Source organism: Mustela lutreola, chromosome 15 (genome assembly GCF_030435805.1).
Source record: "Mustela lutreola isolate mMusLut2 chromosome 15, mMusLut2.pri, whole genome shotgun sequence".
Classification (NCBI taxonomy): Eukaryota; Metazoa; Chordata; class Mammalia; order Carnivora; family Mustelidae; genus Mustela; species Mustela lutreola.
In genome coordinates this window covers 22,161,094-22,181,791 of record NC_081304.1, presented here as the reverse complement: position 1 = coordinate 22,181,791, position 20,698 = coordinate 22,161,094, and the positions used below count along the sequence as shown (strand labels likewise).

The 20,698-nt window shown below is 57.2% G+C and overlaps 3 protein-coding genes across 7 annotated transcripts; 2 read left to right on the top strand and 1 right to left on the bottom strand.

The window, feature by feature from the left end:
- The first annotated feature begins 156 nt into the window (after positions 1–156).
- On the top strand, positions 157–1,554 carry TCAP (titin-cap). Its single transcript, XM_059147525.1, has 2 exons — positions 157–453; positions 696–1,554. The coding sequence occupies exons 1-2, from the start codon at positions 344–346 to the stop codon at positions 1,087–1,089; spliced, it is 504 nt and encodes a 167-aa protein (XP_059003508.1). The 5' UTR covers positions 157–343; the 3' UTR covers positions 1,090–1,554.
- A 1,362-nt stretch (positions 1,555–2,916) lies between these two features.
- PNMT (phenylethanolamine N-methyltransferase) lies at positions 2,917–4,928 on the top strand. The gene is made up of 3 exons (XM_059147523.1): positions 2,917–3,564; positions 4,125–4,332; positions 4,421–4,928. Exons 1-3 carry the CDS (start codon positions 3,363–3,365, stop codon positions 4,860–4,862), a joined length of 852 nt encoding a protein of 283 aa, XP_059003506.1. The 5' UTR covers positions 2,917–3,362; the 3' UTR covers positions 4,863–4,928.
- A 1,940-nt stretch (positions 4,929–6,868) lies between these two features.
- Positions 6,869–19,794, bottom strand: PGAP3 (post-GPI attachment to proteins phospholipase 3). 5 transcript variants are annotated; one of them, XM_059147519.1, is made up of 8 exons: positions 19,551–19,791; positions 18,225–18,322; positions 17,081–17,233; positions 8,963–9,025; positions 8,273–8,334; positions 7,807–7,995; positions 7,289–7,493; positions 6,869–7,118 (listed from the first exon to the last, which is right to left on the bottom strand). In XM_059147519.1, exons 1-8 carry the CDS (start codon positions 19,729–19,731, stop codon positions 7,104–7,106), a joined length of 966 nt encoding a protein of 321 aa, XP_059003502.1. In that variant the 5' UTR covers positions 19,732–19,791; the 3' UTR covers positions 6,869–7,103. The 5 variants fall into 5 exon arrangements, with proteins under 5 accessions (XP_059003502.1, XP_059003501.1, XP_059003503.1 ...); XM_059147518.1 differs by having other exon boundaries at positions 7,807–7,961; XM_059147520.1 differs by having other exon boundaries at positions 7,807–7,943; positions 19,551–19,789.
- Between the last annotated feature and the right edge of the window lie 904 nt (positions 19,795–20,698).

Genomic DNA, 20,698 nt, shown 5'->3' with positions numbered 1-20,698 from the left:
GGTGGGGCAGAGAGCAGATGCCAAGGTGGCACGAGGCTGGGCATGTGCCTGGTCTCAGATGGTGTCAAAGGAGTGTCACACACCTGGAGGTGTCACTCTGAGGACCTCTGCCCCCAGTGGAGCATCTTGATCTCTTGAGAAGCTGACTGCTGACCCCAGGCGGCGGCTGGAGCCCAGGGACCCCCACCCCCACCCTGGGCCGAGAGTCCCCCATCGGTGAGCCTTGGCTCTGCTTATAGCATCTGACGCCAGAGGGGCTGAAAATAGCCCCTGAAGGAGGTGGAGGAGGGGGCTATTTAAAGGGCCTGGGAGGAGCAGAGCTGAGAGCCAGTGAGCACTGATCATGGCCACTGCAGAGCTGATCTGCCAGGTGTCCGAGGAGGACCGTGAGCGGCGAGAAGCCTTCTGGGCTGAATGGAAGGACCTGACGCTGTCTACGCGGCCTGAGGAGGGGTGAGTGCCACGCAGCTGGGAATCCCCTCTCCCCAAGAACACCCCTCCTGAGCCCCAGGGGATCAGAGCACAAAGCCCTGCAGAAGTTTCTGGGGAGTGGGGCCTAGGAGAGGTCCCAGTAGGGAGAGTGGAGTCACTCTGCACCCCAGGACCGGCAAGCCCCAGGGAGCCTTCTGCCCCGCTCAGGACTGGAGGGTAGCACATCTCAGGAGCTCGGTACCACCGTGCCCTCTCCTCCCCAGTTGCTCTCTGCATGAGGAGGACACCGAGCGGCATGAGACCTACCACCGGCAGGGCCAGTGCCGGGCACTGGTGCAGCGCTCTCCCTGGTTGGTGATGCGGATGGGCCTCCTAGGCCACGGGCTGCAGGAGTATCTGCTGCCCTACCAGCGCGTGCTGCCACTGCCCATCTTCACCCCCGCCAAGATGGGTGCCGCCAAGGAGGAGCGCGAGGACACCCCCACCCAGCTGCGGGAGCTGCTGGCACTGGAGACAGCCCTGGGTGGCCAGTGTGTGGAGCGCCAGGACGTGGCCGAGATCACCAAGCAGCTGCCCCCTGTGGTGCCTGTCAGCAAGCCCGGCGCCCTGCGTCGCTCCCTGTCCCGCTCCATGTCCCAGGAAGCACAGAGAGGCTGAGACAGATGGTGACTCGGGCTCTAATGTGCCTGCCGTGGGCTGGGCCCTTCCTGGCTAGTACCATGGAGGGGAGCTGCTGGCCATGGACGCTTTGTAGTTTGCCCAGAGTTGGGGGCTAGGGGAGGAGGGAGCCAGAGGCCAGGATGCCTGGGTCCCTGAGTTCCCAAAGGGAGGGGAGCAAAGACAGTGGGCACAAAGGCTGGAGAGCTGGGGGCTGGCACAGCCAAACATCCCCAGCCCCAGGAAAAAGGACAAAAGATGCTGGTGAGGACAGAGGTCCCTGAGGGGAGTGACCCTGGTCCAGGCTCCAGCTTCAGAGAAGGACGAGGAAAAGGGGATCTGGAATGCTCTAGGAAGGAGGCTTGGAGGAGACTGGAGTGAGAGGGATGTGAGGAAGGCAGAGGCAGAGTGGAGCCCCCAGCATCCTCTGTTAGCGCTGCAATAAATGCTCAGTTATGTTCCAGACTTTTCTTGTTCCAGTCTCTTTCCTTGTGGGGGCCAGCCCATTGGTGTCCACTACCCCCCCCATGCTCACTTCTGGGAATAAGCCTTGCAACTGAGCTAAATATGGCAGAGCTAGTGGGTACACTCCATGCTGGGTGGGGGTGGGGGAGACGGGACAGAGCTGTAAACAGGGTGTCTGTCCAGCATGGGTCTGCTGTCAGTGCCTGGCCTCTGTGTTCAGTTCCCTGGCACTGGGCAGTGCCCAGCAGGCCAGCTGGCATCCAGGGCCTGCTTAAATGATTTCATGGAGTAGATGGAGGGGGCTGGCACCAGGACTGTCCTTGGCTGTACCTAAGGGTGTGAATGGGGTCAATGACCCCAAGGCTGACCTACGTCTCAGACCTGAACCCAGATAGAATCAATCCTTGGCGGGGGTCAGGCACTCTACCCTCCCTGCCCAGGGAGCCCAGGGTGGGTTGTGGCGAGTAGAGGCTCAGGTTATTGTCTGTGACCCCCACAGCTGCTGTGACTCCTGTCCCAATCTGGTCAGCTGGCTCAACAAGGAGACACGTTCCCCTTGGGACAAGGTGGGGTGCCAGGGAAGGCACACAGGTGAGGGCATAGAAGAGGCTAGGGGCCCATCTGGACAGGGGCTGGTAGCCTCACCCGGGCAGAGCAACAGTGGACTGGCCTGGAGCGTTCCAACTCCAGGAAGACCACGGAGACAGCCCCATGGAATCCACCTCCCATCTGGGGGAATAGGAGGGAAGACCCTGGCATCTTGACCTGTAGTGCCAAGCAGGACCTGCAGACCTGGGCTGGCCCCCTCCCCAAGAGGGGAATGCAGTGTGGGCTGGGGAGAAGAGGGGTCAGAGACCCCAGACTGATGTAACCCTAAGTCCCTTGGTGCAGAAAGCCCAGCCTGCGCCCTCTGGGGCCCGGGGACACGGGGAGAACGCCTGCACCCTTTGCCCTCCCCACCGTCACACTACCCGGACAACGCCGTGGCCAGAACGACCCGAGCCTTCTGCTCTAGGAAGCCCCCAGATAAGCGGCTCCAAGCCTGCAGGGGCCGCGGGGAGGCCCTGCTGTTCCGCTGGTTAAGTGCATTAGCTTCGCTCACATCCCCTATCGCGGGTGCCATCGGCCGGGCGGGGCTAGAGCTCCGCTCTGGGGCCCCCGGGCGACCGCGACAGAGGCCAGAACGGACTGTCCTTTCCGGGGTGGGGGTGGGGGTGGAGGGCCCTGGAGGACAGGGGTTGGTAGGAAAGGACGGAAAAGGGCTGGAGGAGGGGCGACGGGGGGCGGGGTGCAGCTGAGGTGACCTAACCAGGCAAAGGTGTGAATGTTGGACGGGATGTCCCCGAGGAAGGAGAGCCCGGGGCGGGGGCTGATTCGAACCCTGGCCAGAGAGAAGGGGTGGGGTGGTGGGGGAAGCGGGTGAATGAATGGCTGGGGAGCCAGGGGAGAGCAACTGGAGGAGCTGCGGTCCGGGGTGGGGGTGGGGGAGACAGGGATCTAAGGGTCCTGGGGGCACGGAGCTGGCTTGGACCAGGTCCGGTGAGGCAAAGGGGGGCGGCGGGAGCAGCTGCGGGGCCGGGGGGTGGAGGTGGGGTGTGTGGCAGGCAGGCCCGGGCCGCCCCCACGCGCCCCGAGTGTCTGCTGCTCGGACACTAAGGGAGATGGATGGGGTGGGGGAGATGCAGCGCGGAGCCCCGGGCTGCTCCTGGCGCGGCCGCCACCCCCGCATTGGAGGGTCGGGCGGGGAGTCGCTCAGCAGATAAAGGGGCAGCGAGGCGAGAGAGGACAGCGCGGACGACGGCGGCGGCATGAGCAAGGCAGACCCGAAGCCCGCTGCGGGCATGGCCCCGGACTCGGACCCGGGCCCGGCGGCTGTCGCCTCGGCCTACCAGCGCTTCGAGCCCCACGCCTACCTCCGCAACAACTACGCGCCCCCTCGGGGGGACCTGAGCCGCCCGGATGGCGTGGGGCCTTGGAAGCTGCGATGCTTGGCGCAGACCTTCGCCACGGGTGAGCGCAGGGAAACTGAGGCCTGGAGGACAAGAAGGCATCGGGGAGCTAAACGGGGATACGTGCGCGAGCCCTATGGGAACCAAGAAACAGCGATAGGTAGTTAAGAGGCGAAAATAGAAGAGGAAAAGAAGCAGTATCTCTTAGGGCGCAGAGGAGAGACCCTCGGAGAGGGCATTGGGAGGTGAAATAGCAGATGCAGGAAAGAGACCCCAGAGACCTCCGGAGACAGAGAGGGAGGCGGAGATGGGAGAGGGAAGAGAGGCCCCTGGCAGAACTGCCAGGGACCTCAGGACTTCCCCACCTAAGCCTCACAGGTAGAGACGGTCATACAGATGTGGAACGGAATCTCAGAGGGGTTCAGTCCCTTTCCCAAGGTCGGCCAGTTGGCGTCAGGGCCAGGACTCAGACCCAGGTTAGCTAATGCTTTTTCCAGAGAGAGGCCCACTTCTGGAGGAAGGGAGAACAACTGGGAGAAGCTGGTGAGGGAGGGAGGGACTGAGGCGGGGGAGCCTGGACAGGGCTGGCACAGGACCCCCCTCCGCTGCCCCCCACTCCAGGTGAGGTGTCAGGACACAGCCTCATCGACATTGGTTCGGGCCCCACCATATACCAGCTGCTCAGCGCCTGCGCCCACTTTGAGGACATCACCCTGACAGATTTTCTGGAGGTGAACCGCCAGGAGCTGCGGCTCTGGCTGCGGGAGGAGCCAGGAGCCTTCGACTGGAGCACCTATAGTCGGCACGTCTGCCTCATTGAGGGCAAGGGGTAAGGGGGCTGCCCGTGCGGCACGGGTGGGGGGCAACTGAGGACTGAGCATGGGGTGGCCCTGAGCCCTGGTCCTGCCCCGGCACAGGGAGTCCTGGCAGGAGAAGGAGCTCCAGCTGCGAGCCAGGGTGAAGCGGGTCTTGCATATCGATGTGCACCAGCCCCAGCCGCTGGGTGCTGGGAGCCCGGCGCCCCTGCCTGCCGATGCCCTGGTCTCTACCTTTTGCCTGGAGGCCGTGAGCCCGGACCTTGCCAGCTTCCAGAGGGCCCTGGACCACATCACCACCCTGCTGAGGCCTGGGGGGCACCTCCTCCTCATCGGGGCCCTGGAGGAGTCATGGTACCTGGCTGGGGAGGCCAGGCTGGCCGTGGTGCCCGTGGGAAAGGAGGAGGTCACGGAGGCCTTGGTCCGCAGCGGCTATGAGGTGCGGGACTTGCGCACCTACGTCATGCCTGCCTGCCTTCAGACAGGGGTTGACGATGTCAAGGGCATCTTCTTCGCCTGGGCCCAGAAGAAGGTGGCAATGTGATGGCCCAGTGCACCCAGATCCCCTGTGATGTGAGGTGGCACAAAATAAAGAAGTTCCTCCAGCTGAGCATGAGCTTTGTCTGTGGCTCTCTCTGGGCTTGGGGGGCTGTGGAAGCCACCAACCCTAGCCTTTTTTTTCCAGAAGCTTCCATGACAGTAGGTTTCTTTACCACTCATTCTTCCCAAACTAAGGAAAGCCAAGGCCAGAGGGAGCTCGTTCAGCATCTGCTGTGTGCCAGGCACACTCGGGCCTCATACTCAGCAGGTCCTGTTGTCTTGTTTGCAGGTGAAGCTAAGAAAGGTTAAGTAGCAAACAGCAGCAGAGCCTAGTTTAGACCAGAAGGGAAGGAGAGAGTACAGGGGGAGGGAGTGACAACCCAGGCACCAGTTCCCTCCCCCAGAGCACTCCCCCCAGCTCTGCATCTCCTCCCCCATCCCCACCCCCACGTGCCTAGGTAGAGACCCCACATGCCTACTGCCTCCAGCCAGCTGTGTGCTCCTTCCCTCCGGCCCACACTGCTCACACAAAGGAGCTAAACAAGGGTAGATGAGGCTGAGAATTGGTTTATTAAGAATGTCCCTTGCTACCCTCCTATCTTAAAATAGTTCTCAATATCAAAAGAAACACAGGCCACCCAAGTCTGCCTAGCACAGCACCTCTACACCCCAGGGAGGGACAAGGGGGCTGGGAAAGAACAAGAATCCAGATTCCCTGCTCCAATCACAGAGACTGCCTTTGGATGGAAAGTTTCTGGAGCTCCACATGGTATCCTTGTGGAGCAAGAATGTACTCGGGCTGCTGGCAGCTAGCAGGGGTCACCTTTACTGGGGTACAGATACAGCATGGCCCCTGCCTGCCTCTGGGAAGGCCAGAAACCAGACCCAGCCACAGGCCTTTGCCGCTCCTCCCTCAGATTGCCCCCCAAGGTCCAGGCTGTGACAGAGAGGCTTAGCAGGGAGGGCATGGGGAGAGGGGAGGCCAACCAAGCCTAGGAGAGGAGACAGACAGGAAGGCTGGAGAGGCCTCCAGAGAGGCTGGTTCTGGAGGGTGATTTGAGTTGTGTGCGGGTCCTCTGAGATCTGGACGGTGACTGTAAAGTGGGGGCAACAGACAGGAAGACACAAATACAGTCTGGACAGCTGAACCCCACCAAGCCAGCCCCTGAGGACATCCGGGCTCTCGGCCTGGCCTGGGGCTCCGTGCAGAGTTGTAGGCAGTAGACAGTTGGTGGTGGTGACCAGAGCACCTGTTTTCCTCCAACCTCCCCCCACCCCGACGTGGCACACTCATGGCACTCACACTCACCTCACACCCAGTCTCTGCAAACTGCCCTGTCCCACACTCACCCACGTGTCCTGCAACACACACTTTCAAACCACTCACAGCCTTCCCCACTCTCCACACGTGCTCACACCCACTGTCCCACCCAGCAGCCCACACACTCAGGCCTGTGCCCGCCACACTGTCACCTATGCATGCACTCAGTCTAGCTCACACTCCCTTACACACTCATGTGCAGGCTTCTGACCAGGAGACCAGCCAAAAAGCCAGACATACACCTGTCCTGAGCTCTCTGGGGTTGTGGCCCCAAAGGCGGAATGCAATGAGGTCTTCTGGGGGTCTGGCTGAGGCAACAGTCGGGATGAGACCACTCGCCTATCTCAGCAGCTTGGTCCCTCAAGATCCCATGGGGAGGAGACCTGCCAGGAAACTTGGGCAGCCAAAGAGCAAGAGTCTATTGCCACCTAGTGGTGCCCTGAAGGAGGGCAGGGGTAAGAGAAGGGGGGAACCCCCGCTGTGTTCCCAAAGGCCTGTCTCCCAGTGAGACAGACAGGTGTGGGAAGCACCCAGGCGTTGAGGGATGTGAAAAAGAGGCTGATGGGGAAGCAGAGGCAGCTCCCCTCTCAGCGGAGCTAAGAACACAGTTCCATTCCAGTTCTCCAGGAACCAGAGGCGCTGCCCATGCTCCAACCCCAGATGCTGACAGGCCAAGCCTGAACAGAACCTGAGATCTGTGAGGGCCATGTTGGGGCAAGCGAGGTGATGGGCAGTTACATGATTCTGGGCCCATACCCTTCATGTCCAAATTCAAGATGCTAAAAGACAAAAATCGTCTCAAGGATTCTGGGGAGAAGGGGAGCCAGCAGGGAGAGGGCAGGATCCCCGGCAGGGCAGACCCACTCCCAGGGCCTTCAGTCCAGCTTGAACTTGGCCTCCGATTCCTTCAGCAGATACAGGCTGTCATCTTTCAGAAAGCTGTGGGCAGAGGGAGGAGCCCGCTGAGGTCCAGCTTTGAAAGCACCCCGTGGGGAGAGCATGGGCAAGCCAGCAGGGGGTGAACCGTGCACAGAGGCCTTAGTGTCCTCCAAGAAGCCAGTGAGGATGGACGCAAACAAGGAGCCCACTGGGCGGCGAGTAGCACCCACCTGAAGAAGAGGACATGGACAGGGATGGTGCTGATGTGCCAGATGGCGTGGGCATCCAGGACCCAGAAGAAAGGCGGGAAGTCGAGCAGCTCGAGCAGGGACAGGCCCTGTAGCAGCAGGACCACCGCCATGCACTTGCGGACATGAGGCAGCCGATGCTGGTTCCGCAGGCACCAGGCCAGCCACCACACCACGTTCACCAGGCCTGGGAACGAACGGGTGGGGGGTGGGGGTGGGGAGAGGCTCACTGCCTGCACCTCCCTCTGCCCCGCCCCCCACAAAGCCTCCCCTGTCCTCATGCTCTTTGACCCCAGGGCCATCTTCCGACTCTCCTCCCAGCCTCCCCCTCCCACCCCAAGTTCTTTCCCCCTCCCCCACCCTAAGAGCCTCTCTAGAACCTTCTCTAGGAACACCACCAAATCCCTACCGGCACCCCAGGCCAGCAGTTTTACACGTGGTCCAGGTGCCCCCCCTTTCCCCACAACCCCTCGGGGCCTCAGTCCCTCCTCCTGCCTCACCAATAGCCACATTGGCCGCCAGGTTGTAGCCATAGTCGAAACGGACGAGGCTCAGGTAGGAGACATGCGCCGTCAGCATCAGCAGCAGGAGGGCCCGGAAGGCGCTGACCACAGCTGGGTGCTGCAGCCCCACGGTCCTGCCCCGCCATCCAGAGCTGCTCAGGTGGAGGGTGGCCCGTGCCCAGAGCCCTTCACCCTGGCGTCAGTATGGGGAAGCCACTGCCCTCCTCCTCCAGGGGCCTGGGACCAAGTGTAACTGCTCCTTGGACAGAGTCAGGACCACTTGCTCTACTCCAGAGTCCCCATCCTGAGCAGCCCAGAGGGTGTGTGTGTGTGTATGGGCGGGCATGCCTGAGTGTGCTGGGCTGCAAGGCCCCAGGGGGAAACACCCCTAGGGATGGGTGAGGCCACCCGGTTCTACCCCCAGTGCCTGATTTTGCCCCTACTGGGGCCAGGATGGGCTCACCTGACACAGCACAGATAGATGGAGTGTAGGATGACGGTGGAGGCACAGAAGTAATCCATTTTCTGAGGACAGGGAGAGCTGGATGAGGGGCCAGCATAAGGGAGAGGGAGGTGGGCAGGGCTCTGAGAGGACCCAGCACCGATGGGGCGTAGGGGGCCAGGTGGGGCGGCAGAGGCACTGTCTGGAAGTCCTAGGCCTATGTGGTGGGCGGGGGTGCTGGGGGGCGGTGTCAATGTCTCGAGCACCCTCTGTCTGTCGCTGTTTCACTTCTGAATTTAATGGTCATATCCCTGTAGTCACATTATAGACCTTGTTAAAATGTCCACAGCAGCAAGGCTTTGGGGGCATTGGGGAGGTGCCTGCCAGGGCTCCAGGACGCCACAGAAAGCAGAGCGCAGGTGAGTCCCACAGCTGTGGGCCCAGGTCCTGGTGGCTCCCTCATTGGCTGGGGGACCTTGGGCAGGCGATTGGGCCTTTCCAAGGTTCAGCTGCCTCATCAGTTAAGAGCCAGTGGTCACACCTGCCTCCCAAGGGTCAAGGGAGGCTCAGGTGTGTGAAGAGGTTAAAAGGGCCTGGGGCGGAGCAAGGGCTCTGTGATCGGAGTCCCTAGGAAACCTAAAGAGACCTCAACCCCTTCTGGGGTCCTCTGGGACTGCCCCACACATGAGGGGGAGCAGGAGGGGCGCTCACCTCTGTGAGGTCGGTGTCCTTGGTGTGGAATACTGTGGACCAGAACCAAGCATTGAGGGAGACCTGCAAGGAGGGGCTGGTAAGCATGGTGTCCTGAGCTGGGGAGAAGCCCTAGGGCACCCACACGGGTCTCACTCTGGAGCACAGAAATATGCTTCCCTCTGCCTCCAAAGCGGGCCGCCCCCCTCAACCAAGCTGCAACCCTGACCCCCAGGCTAAGGGGGCTGGGGCCTCCACAGGTTCCGGCCTGGCCTAGGAACCAGTTCTGGCAGAGCCAAGTTCCCTGCTTACTCAATCACTAAGACAACAGCCCCCGGGGGGGCCTCGCCTCCTCCCCCAACCGGCAGGTGATGACAGCCCCGCCCGGGCCAGGGGAGCTGGTGACCTCAGCCTCTGGGGGCGGGAATGAAGTGGGTGGGGTGGAGGGGCTCGAGCCAGCTTGGGGCGTGTCCAGAGCAAAGCAAGCAAGGCAGGGAGATCGAGCTGATCCCGCTGGGGCCAAGTCTCTACGGAGGAGGCTGGCCTGGGGAGCCCAGCTTCCTCCTGGGTGGGCCGGCCCAACCCGCCAGACCAGTGTCTGCTACTCCCAAGCTCTGGGAGGAGCGGAAGGCTGGAGGGGCTGTGGTGGGCACGGGCCCAGGAGCACGTCTGGGGCCTTTCCCCTGGCAATTAACTGTAAGGAGACAGCACAAAACCTCTTGCAAATGAATCCTAGATCTTGTGGGAGCTGGGGCGGTACCCATGGTGGATGCCCAGATCATGGAGAAAAGGGTGGGCTTGGGGGTGGGTGGGGAGACTCCTACACTAGAAAACCAGGCACAGCCCGTCAAAGGGAACGCAGCCAGAAGTCTGGCCTGGGATGCACTGGAGATAGGGAGGGGTGCCCTTGAGGCGGGGAACAAGCCTGCCTGAGATGGGTGAAGGCCAGGAGCTGCTCATTTGGGTCCAGGACAGCAGGAAAACTGGCAGGGAGGATGCCTCTCTGCCCAGTCCTGCAGCAGGAAGGCCAGGCGGCAGGATGGGTCCCTTACTGCAGGCCCAAAGGGGTTTATGAGAGCACAGGAAAAGCAAAGGGGTGGCGGCAGGCCAGGCTCTCTGCAAAGGCAGTCAGTAGTAGAAGTCTCTGGAGGCTCAGGTAGCCCCATGCAAGCCTGTCTGGCCTGGGTCCTACGCTGATTCTCTCTCTCAGCTTCTGCTCCCCATGACCTGGACAAAGGCCCTGCCCTCGGCCTGAGCTTCGTCCTGTGACTCATCAGGGCCTAACCTCAGTGACCCTTCCTCCCTCTCCAGCCCCGACATCAGGGGACTATTCCATGCCAGGCTGCGTGCTCTTTTGAAGATGGCCATCCAGTCCCCATGACCCTTCCCCAGAGATGGTATAAGAGGCATGGCCTGGAGGCAGGGACAGCATGGAGTGGCTTCTCAGACACTGCTCCCAAAAGGTCTGTGAAGCTCAGGGTCAGCGTGGGGAGAGGAGGACACTTAGGGCTGGAGGCAGGGACCCAGGGCAGGCCAGAAATAGGGACGCCCTTGGGGAGGACAGTGGCCTTGCAGCCAGTAGGAGAGGAAGGTGAAGGGGAAAGTGGCAGGGGCTGGCAACCACCCAGGCCTCCCTCTCCCCACAGCAGAAAGGGAGAGGTGACAAGAGGACTGAGCTAAGTGATGGTTCTTGGGCTGGGGGACAGCATGGGTCCAGGGCTTAGCTCCACCAACAGAGTGAGAGTCGCCGGGTGCCCTGTTCAACTGCCTCTCCGGGGGGCCTTCCACTTACAGACCCCCACCTGAAGCCTGGACTCTGCATCCCTGAAAAGTCCTCTCTCCCGGGGACCCTGTCCCATTATGAGGGACTCCTCTTCTGACCTTCTCCTCGGACTTGGGAGAGAAGTGTCATTAAGAATGCAACCCCCTGGGGTGCCTGGGTGGCTCAGTGGGTTTAAGCCTCTGCCTTCAGCTCAGGTCACAATCCTAGGGTCCTGGGTTGGAGTCCGGGCCTGCTTCCCCCTCCCCCTCTGCCTGCCTCTCTGCCTACTTGTGATCTCTCTCTGTCAAATAAATAAATAAAATCTTAAAAAAAAAAAAAAAAAGAATGCAGCCCCCAGGGTTAGGCTGCCAGGGTTCAAATCCTAGCTCTGCATTTCCCATGTGTCCTTGGGCAAGTTATTTAACCTTGCTGGGCCTCTGTTTTCTCATCTGTAAAATGGGAATGATCACAGTGTTCACAAGGATTTAATGAGCGATACAAGTGCAGTGTACAGCCCAGGACAGGGCAAACATGATGGGGCGTTTCTTCCCAATTTGTTGAACAGAATAGGACCCTCACATCTCTCCACAGACTTGAGGCCAAAGAGGCCAAGTCTGCCTTCCGCTCTCCCCAAAGGCCAGAGAAGTCCAGGTGAAGAAAAGAGGTGGTCTCCCCGTGGTGACCCCTCCCCCAAAACTGTTCATGCTGGGGGCAGAATGTCCACAGCCTCCATAATAAGATGGGCCCTGAGTTCAAGTTCTGCCTCAGTCCCTAAATAGCTCTGTGATCTTGAACCAATAAAATCTCTTGAGTTACAGCTGTCTCATCTACCAGAGCGGCTTAATAAGGATACCCAGTGCACAAGAGGGTCCTGAAGGTGCTGTCTGCAGAATGCCTGGCAGAGAGAAGCCACTTGTTCAACGGGTGCTGCTGTGACCACTGGCACACAGTGGGTCCCTAAATGTCAGTATCCCCCACCATGCACGGAAGAGATACTATTTCTTTTCATGCAAAGTTTGTAACCAAGACTCAAGTGAAAAGGACAGACAGACATGGAAGGAAGGGAGAGGCTCCAAGAGACACAAGTGTGTGGCTCGGGTAGAAGTGGCGGGGTGGGGGGGCGATGGTAACTGGCCAACCAGCCAGGCCGGGAAGGCGCTGGGCTGCCCAGCAGGCACCGGGAGCTTTGTGTAAACACTGAGGAAAGGGGGAGGCCAGGGGCAGGGTGCCAACAAGGGTGGGAATGGAGGGGGAAAGGGAAGGCTCCGGGAGGGAGAGCAGGAGGCTGTTTCAGTCTGTCGGAAAATAAGAAAATTGAGACAAATATATCACAGCCGTGAAACTGGTTGGATGCCAAATGAGCCAGATCTGTCAGGAATTTGACCCCAGTGCTAAGCCCCAGTGCTCGGGGCTTGTCACTGACACCGTGACGGTGGGGACATGTGGCTCTTTAAATAGCTTGGTGTCTCAGAAGTGGGGGAGGCAGAATGTTAAATATGACGCCTGCTGCCATCCTGGCCTCCCCCCCTCCAACAGGCCACAGTGTCTCGCCCCCTGCCTCAGGCAGGGCAGCCCTTCCCCACCTCCCTCTTTAGAGGGAAGAGGGGAAGAGGTTGATGAGATGGGGGGGGGGAAGATCGCTTTTCCCACCATCAAAAAGGATTCCTTGATTTCCTGCCTTTGTCTGTTGCACTGACTTCTGTTTGACCAGTGGGAAGTCCTTCCCGAAGTCTAACCATCATTCTGCTGCAGGCTCAACCTGTCTCTTCTCTTGGTTTCTGCAGCAGAGGCAGAACACAGTCAGTCCCCACCTCCATCCATCAACCTGCAGGGATAGTCTGGGCTCTCCTGACCCCTCATTCTCTCCCTCCCCTCTACTTCTGAGGACCTTTCCTTACTAGACGAAAGGTGGGGAACTGGTTTGGCCTCCTGGCTTTGCAGAGAGCAGGCACCCCCAGTTTCCAGAAGTCAAAGAGCTCTGGCAAGCTCTCCCAAAGCCTGGCTGATGTCCAGCCCAAGCCAGGACCAGATGTCAAGGCAGAGATTACTCCCTTGTGCCAAAGCTTCGCCAGCCCTGTTTGGGGAGCAGCTCCTCATTTCCCAGGGGTAAAAGACAGAGACAACTCTCCCAAGACTTAACCTGAAAAAGGCCTTCTGATCCTACCCCAAGAGCAATCAGGAGCCTCACTCGCTCCAGAAGACCCAGCCCTAGACAAAGTCCACCACCACACCCTCCATTCAGCTCAGGATCCCTCCCTCCCGTAAACACAAGCACATGGGACTAAAGATCAAGTGTAAAGATCAAGCGTAAAATCAAAGGGAGTGTGGGCACCGAGACCCGTTCCCTCGAGGACCTAGTGTCAGCATGTGGGGGTTCCATGTTCCAGAACCCCATATCCTGAAGATGTCCTCAGGCACAATCCCCAGGTATCTGCCCTCTCTCAACCTAACATCCCCTGCTCTGTCCTAAGTGTTCTCAGTAGACTGGACTGTGGGATACCAGCAGGCCTGACCCTCCCCGAGAAGGAAGCTGAGTGGCAGATACCAGCGAGATCAAAGATCCAAGAATCAGGGAGATCAAGACGAGAGTTGTGATGTGACCTCTGGCAAAGGCTGGGACCCTCTGAGTTCCCCCCAAGACCCATGGGTCTATCCAAGGCGGCGCTCAGCTTTGTTCAGAGAGGTCAGGCAGGGCTGTCCAGCGTTCTTTAGTAGGGGTGGGGGTAGGGGGGGTGGTGCAGGCTGTGGGCCCAGACAGCAGTGACCCTGGAAGAACCCCCAGGGAAAGGAGACAGGTGTACCCTCCTCAATTTCTCTGCCCTTCCTGCTTTCTTGGCCAGGACCAAGCTCCCTCCTCTGAGAGCGGCCTAAACAGGAAGTGGTGGTTCCAGGCCACCCATGGCCAAGACAGGGTAAGAGGATGCCAGGCCCCGGCCTACACAAGCATCCCTGCCCCCCAGCACTCGGGGCCTCTCTGTGCCACCTTACCTCTCCCTCCTCTCCTCTCCACCCAGCCACACTGTGCCCCGCTGACCTTTTCAAGGCTGCCTGTGGCTGTCCCACTGCCCCCACTTTCCGCCCCTCTGCTCTTGCCGTGCCTCCACCCCGAGATGCAGAAATCCAAGCTCCTCTCCCTTCACGTGTATGTGTCTAAGCCTGATCAGGCCTGCGAGTCCCCAATGGAGCCTGTCCCCTTTCTGGGCTTCTCTGATGGACTTCTCCACTTAAAGGACGTAGTCTCCCTCCTGACCTTACTGCTGCCAGGTCTCTGCCCACATTCTGCCCTCTGGGGCCAGCCACACCTGCACCTACCTCCCCCCCCAGGGCTCAGCTTTTTGGGGCAGGAGCCTCAGTTCTCACCACTGCTAACCCCGGTCTCTATCCATAGCAAATGCTCAACAGACATTTATTGGTATACGGAAAGAGCCCAGAAGAGGAGCTAAGCCCTCTTACGGTCCTGGAACCAGTCCTAGATGCCAGCCTGTCTCCCCCAGTCACTAACTTGTGAGCTGTTGACTTTGGACCAGATTTTCCCGCTCTGACCCTTGCTCAGAGCACCCAGTGGTAACATGAGGATTGAATGAGAAAATATACATAAAGTATTTAGGACAATGTCTATTATGTAATTTATAACAGTTATTATGGATATTTGTTAAATAGAAAATATTAGGGAGGGTCGACATTTCCCAGAAACTTAACAGCCTCCCCGCTACCCTCCTTCCAATCCCCGTCTCCTAAGTCTGAGGCACAGCCTGGACTTCTCAGTACCCTAGTATGACCAGTTTTCCCAAGGTCCTCAGAGACCTTGCGGTGGCCAGATGCAGGGGTGTCCTTCAGGTCTCTTGACTGTCCAGCAGAATTCCAGAGAACCGCCTGCCTGCTCCTACCTGCTCCTGTCCCAGGGCTATCCTAGTTTCCCCACCTACCCCTCCAGCCACTCCTGTCTCTGTTGCTGGCTCATGCTGCTTTGTCTGAACTTCATGTTTTGGGGGCCCTTGGGGCTCCATCCTAGACCTCTTCTCCTCCCTCCTGCCAGTGGCGCATCGGCCTGGCCTAGATGACACGAGTGCAAACTCAGCCTGGGTTCAAAGCCCGGCTCCTGGGGCAGGTTACTTTTTCAGTTCTTGGTTTTCCAGCGGTAAACTCAGGGTAATAGTACCACCTATTCACAAGCTTATGATGGGGTTAATGAGATTAATATTTATAAAATGCTTAGAATGGTACTTGACAGGGCGCCTGGGTGGCTCAGTGGGTTGAGCCGCTGCCTTCGGCTCAGGTCATGGTCTCAGGGTCCTGGGATCGAGCCCCACGTCGGGCTCTCTGCTCAGCCTGCCTGCCTCTCTGCCTACTTGTGATCTCTCGCTGTCAAATACATAAATAAAATCTTAAAAAAAAAAAAAAAAGAATGGTACTTGACATACAGTAAGAGCTATGTATGTGTTTGGTAAATAATTTTTTTTTAAAGATTTTATTTCTTTACTTGACAGAGACAGTGAGAGACGGAACACAAGGGTGGGGGGGGAGGGTGGAGAGGCAGGGGGAGAAGCAGGCTCCCCGCTGAGCAGGCGGAGATGGATGCAATGTGGGCTCATCCCAGGAGCCCGGGATCATGACCTGAGCTGAAGGCAGACTCTTAACAACCAAGCCACCCGGTTGCCCCAGAAAGAAATTTTTAAAAAATGTTGGGGCACCTGGGTGGCTCAGTCGGTGAAGCGTCTGCCTTCAGCCCAGGTCATGCTCAGCAGGGAGGCTCCTTCGGCATCTACCCCTGTCCCTAAGTCATGCACGGGATGGGTGCACGCTCTCTCTCACAAGTAAATAAAATCTTTAAAAAAATGTTAACCACCTCAAAACATAGCTCAAACTAGTTCTCTTTAATATCTCCCTTCCCAAGACCCATGCCCCACCCCAGTCTCGGCCTACTGTGCCCGATGCTAAAACTTACTAGGCCCTGCAGCCACTCCTACCCCTCTAATCTATTTGCTACCACAATAGCCAGAAAATGAGCTTTCCAAGCAAATCTACTCCTGAAATCTCTCCCCTTCAACCCTCAGGGCTTCCTGAGGCTTCAAGAGAGTCAAGATTAAAAGAGAGTCAAGATTAAAAGTGTTAATGTGCCCCCAGGCTCTCCACGGGCTGGCCCCCTTCCCTGCCCACCCGCCACCTGTCTCGCACCCACTCTCTGGCTTCCAGCATGGCAGGACTCCCCGCCTTTCAGGTTCTCTCTCTCTTCTGTGTGTGCACATTCTGCGTCTTCTGTGTAGATGACTCCTCCTACTATCCCTGAATTCACCTAGCTAACAGTCATTCATCATCCTGATCTTCCTTCCAAAGCCACGTGCTCCGGGAAGCCCTCCCTGACTGCCCCGCACTGGTCTGGTCCAGTGCCCCCTCACACGCCTTTATAGCACACATATCCTCCACCACACTTTTCCAGACTTACACTTTTACCTTCAGTTGTGTGCTTGTGAGGTTATGGCTGGAGGGCAGGAACCTGTTTTTGCTTTTCTTGCTTTGTCTTTCTAAGTATGCTCTACACCCAACTTGGGACTTGAATTCAGGACCCTGAGATCAAGAGTTGCACGCTCTCCGACTGAGCCAGCCAGATGCCCCCTGTTTTTATACACTTTTGGATCTCCAGCACTCAGCCAAGTGCTGGGCACATGGGAGGTGCTTGATACACAAATGAATGGCTGCTTTGGTGGCAGGCAGGTGATTGAGCACAGAAGCTTACAGTGGAGGTTCTGAGGGCAGCCTCTTACTCTCACACCCTCCCCAAGGTCGTCATGGTGCAGAGCTGTACCCTAGTCCGTGCTTCTCACATGATTCCCGCCCTTGATGCTGGCTCCTCTGCCCAGTTGCACTGTGAAGCTCCAAGACTACTCTGGAAACTCACATGGGACATATTTCAGTTTCTCCAGGAGGGTCTAAGACCAGGCTGAGCTCTGCGTGGAGTCCTGTGGCTGCCATACCTCCAAGCCTGGGCTGGGACTGAGAGGGTTGCTTGGACTCATCCAGAGGGGTCCCTACAAGCATGCTCCCTACCACACCTGTCCCTTCTGTGCTTGTAAACTGCCCTACTAGGTCTCTTAGTGGCTTCTGCCCTCAGGACAAAATTCTCTCCTCCCTCCCTCTCTCTCTTCCTCCTTCCCTCCCCGACAAACAGCCTGGCCTAAGACTCTGCTAGAAAGGTAAGGTCTGATCCAGGACCTCCCTGTTTTCTCTCCCTAGACCTAAGCACCCACAGCTGCAGTTTTTGACCTGGAAAGCACCGAGGAAGGCAGGGGAAGGCAAGCCCTGTTGGGTGAGAATGGGGATCGAAGAGTTCCTCCTTCCTAGATGAGGGTGTAGGGCAGGAGTCCCGGCAAGTTACCTACCCAGGCGAAGGCCACGCAGGTGGGATACATGGGGGAGGAGGCTGGCACCGAGGTGTAGTAGCGGTACAGCATCATCAGGCTGGCCAAACCATTGAGGAAAGAGGCCATGGCAGAAGCTGGCTCTTGGAAGAACAGGAACCGGGAGAAGGGCCACTGAAAAGGGAACACATGGAGGGGGCCTGAGGGGCAAGCAACCCCTAGCCAGCCCGACCTGCTTTTCCTTGACATGCCACATCAACAGGTCTTCAGCTGGTTCCTTAGCTCTGGACCTTGGCCAAAGCCTCAGGTTCAGTCCCTGTTTGGGTCATTGTGCTCTACTCCAGGCCCCAGCTGAAGGTCCTCCCTCTGTGGGGCCAGGATTCACAGCACTGGTAAGCTTGGTCTCTGGGAAGACCAGGCGGGCCAGTGCAGGTGGCTCAGTATGGCCTGGGGGAACGAGCATAGACTCGCCATCCAGAAACCTGAGGTCCTAATCTGTCCATCTTCTACCACTGACCACAGGCCTCTGAGCCTTAGCTTAATCTGACTAACTGGGGAGAATTATTCTTGTCAACTTCAACAGTCTAGAACAAGGTTATTATTGGGTGACAAAGCACTAGCAGGGGAGGGGGTGAGAAGATGGGGAAAAAGAGTGATGGGCAGTAAGGAGGGCACGTGACATGATGAGCACTGGGCGTTATATGTGACTGATGAATCACTGACCTCTACCTCTGAAACTAAAAATGTATTCTACGTTGGCTGAGTTTAAATTTAAAAAAAAAGAAGAAGAAAAGAAAAAGCATTAGCAATCTGAGGGGGGTATTACTATTTTAACCCAGAATACTACTGAAGAAGCAAAAGAAAGCATGCTGGGCGGTGGGGTCAGGAAATTCGTTCTTGTAGCAAGATGGACATTCAGCCACCCTAAGAAGTCCACCATCACTCTCTGAGGTCACACAGCTTCCCAGACCTTCTAAGTCCAAATCCAGAGCCAAGACTCACTGGTTCCATCCGATAATATGAAAACCAGAGATTCTGAGAATAAGCACTGACCCTAAACACCAACCCATATCACCCCACAGCTCAGACTGCCTGACTCAAGGGTATCTTTCTCCTACAGCACTGTCACCATATACCATATACTTACCCCGACCCTCCAACTCACCTTGCCATGGAACTGAGGCACTTTGTGACCTTCCTTGAGGTAGAGGCCAACAGTGACCCACATACACTCATACTTACAGTCGTCCTGACAGGTCCAGCCTGAAACACAGAAATGGGACCCGGTGAACTCCCCATCATGGGAGGTACAGAGAGAGGTCAAATGGGACCCAAACTCAAATCCAGGCTAAGAGGGCCTGTAGGTTGGAGAGAACCAGATGAAATCTCAAAATTCTAGCTTCCCACTTGGTTGTATGAGAGACAGTGGGCTACACACATAAAGGAAAGGTGTGTGTATGTGGGTGTGTTTTTGAGGATGGGGGTCTGCTGCGAGCAGAGATGTTTCTTCTCTTCTCCTTCCACCAAGATGGGAACTTTGGCATCTGACAGACTCATCAATAGATAGGTGGGCTATATTTGTTATTGCTGAACTCAGGCTTTGGTCTCACTCGCCAGGGAGGAACTCTTGCCATCTTACCCCGCTCACATGAAAATGAAGGAAGCCCAAGTTCTTCCCTCTGACTTCTGAGGCCCCAAACTGCTTATCCAACTTTGTTTTCCATACTTCTTTTCAGGCACCCTGAACCCTGCTCCCTGAGTAAACCAAGCTACAGGAGATGCTCACATCTGCCCAGGGCCTCCATTCTCTCTGTTCCCTCTGGAATGCAAAGGCAGAGTAAAGAGCACAAACTTGTAGTTAGACAGGTCAGAACTGGAAACTCCGCTTTACCACTTTCGGCCTGCGTGACTTAGGGCAGGGCACTTAACCTCTCCAAGTCTCCCCATTGTAAAATTGGGTGAAGGGTAATCACCTTCAAGGGTTGTGAAAATGACCGGACCTACTGTGACTCCTGTCACACACCAGCTGACCACAATGGCCACAGGTCCAAATTTAATGTATCCATCCTGAAGCCCTTCCCTTGAAGAAAGTTCCAAGGATGATCACTGCCCCTACAGTCTCAAAGCCAGAATGATTCCTTCCTCCTCCATATGCCGCTATTGCTTGACTTAGGGGTCTTTTAGGACTCAAATCATCCTCTCCCTTGGGCTGGAGAAGGCTAATGTTCCCGTGAAGACTATGACCCCGAATGCCAGGGCACTGGGTCCAATTTCAGTGTCATTCTCGGGCCAATTCCCAGGAATATTAAATAAATACCTAATTGAATAAATAAAAAAGTAACTAAGACTGGCTGATGCTGCTCTGATCAACCTGGGGCTCCATTCACACTCATAACGGAGAAGGGGTAAACGAAGGTTCAGAGGTGGTTTAGGGGAGCAAGGGGGCGGAACCAAGGCTGAGGGGCGGGGCTTTCCGCGGGGTGGGGCTTACCTGCTAAACTCATGTAGATTGGCTGGCGGGAACGGAAGTGCCTCAGTGCGCCCCCCGAGCAGTTCCGCTCTTCGCATCGGTGCACGCAGTCGCGGTACACCGGCTCGCGGTCGCCCTGGGAGCCGCTTGCCAGCGCGGCTGCTCCAGCTAGCAGCACCAGCCGCGCCGTCCGCCCGGCCATCCCTTCAACCTGGCCCTCCGCCGGCGGAGGAGCTTAAGAAGTCTTCACTTCCGGAGTAACCGGAAGTGCCTTGTGTTCTGTATTCTGCTCTCGGGTGACGTCCACCCGCCTTAAATATAAAAGTGCCCGGATTTCTGTGGGCGCCTGCCCCGCCCCTCGTCTTACTGTCATCTCTATATATCGAGGCGACAGGGCTAAGAGAAGGGGGACGCCAGGTGGGTTAAGGAGCAAAATAAACTGGTCTTTTATCAACATGCGCCCTTTTTCTTCTCTATGCTTTCTTTTATGAGGCATGGTTATTTTTCCGTCACCAGCCCCGTCGAATTTCGCTTCCTAATGGACCTGGAACTGTCCATGTCTCTCCATCGGCACCACCCTGGTTTAAAGACCTCATCATCTGTCGCCGAGACAGTCGCAGGGGCCCCTTCACGAGTCTCCCTGCCCCCTCCTTTTGACCCCATCGACTCCGCGTTCCGTTAACAAATTCAAATTTGACCGTGAAACTTTTCTTCTTAAATGCTTTACTAGCTCCTAATTACCTCTGGATAAAAATCATAATTCCACAAGTCCTGCATGATCTGACCCCTGCGCTAGACCCAAGGGGCCATGTTTGTCAACCCTCCTGGTTTTGCTTCGTCTCTATCATTCATACTCTCACACCTACTTCTTCTTCTAGTCTCAATTTAAACACCATTTCTGAGAGTGGTAACGCCTGCAGGGTGATATAAGATACAAGTGGTATGTTTTCCCCCAGGGGGGTGGGGACCTCTGCTGTCTTGTTTACCACTCTACTTACAGCTCTAGGAGAGAATTTGGCTCTGGTAGGCGCTGAGAACTCATTTCTTTTCTTTCTTTCTTTTTCTTCTTCCCTTTTTTTTTTTTAAACGAATAAACTATGTTAATTCAATGTAAGAATCTGGGTGCTAAACCCAGGGCTCTCAAATCACCAACGTGATACAGACCACAC

Coding starts and splice junctions, on each gene's coding strand:
- TCAP (XM_059147525.1), top strand. CDS start 344: ATGGCCACTGCAGAGCTGATCTGCCAGGTGTCCGAGGAGGACCGTGAG. Junction 454..695: donor TCTACGCGGCCTGAGGAGGG/GTGAGTGCCACG, acceptor TCTCCTCCCCAG/TTGCTCTCTGCATGAGGAGG.
- PNMT (XM_059147523.1), top strand. CDS start 3,363: ATGAGCAAGGCAGACCCGAAGCCCGCTGCGGGCATGGCCCCGGACTCG. Junction 3,565..4,124: donor GGCGCAGACCTTCGCCACGG/GTGAGCGCAGGG, acceptor CCCCCACTCCAG/GTGAGGTGTCAGGACACAGC. Junction 4,333..4,420: donor TGCCTCATTGAGGGCAAGGG/GTAAGGGGGCTG, acceptor GCCCCGGCACAG/GGAGTCCTGGCAGGAGAAGG.
- PGAP3 (XM_059147518.1), bottom strand. CDS start 19,731: ATGGCCGGGCGGACGGCGCGGCTGGTGCTGCTAGCTGGAGCAGCCGCG. Junction 17,234..18,224: donor TGCCTCAGTTCCATGGCAAG/GTGAGTTGGAGG, acceptor TTCCCTTTTCAG/TGGCCCTTCTCCCGGTTCCT. Junction 9,026..17,080: donor CCTGCGTGGCCTTCGCCTGG/GTAGGTAACTTG, acceptor CCCTCCTTGCAG/GTCTCCCTCAATGCTTGGTT.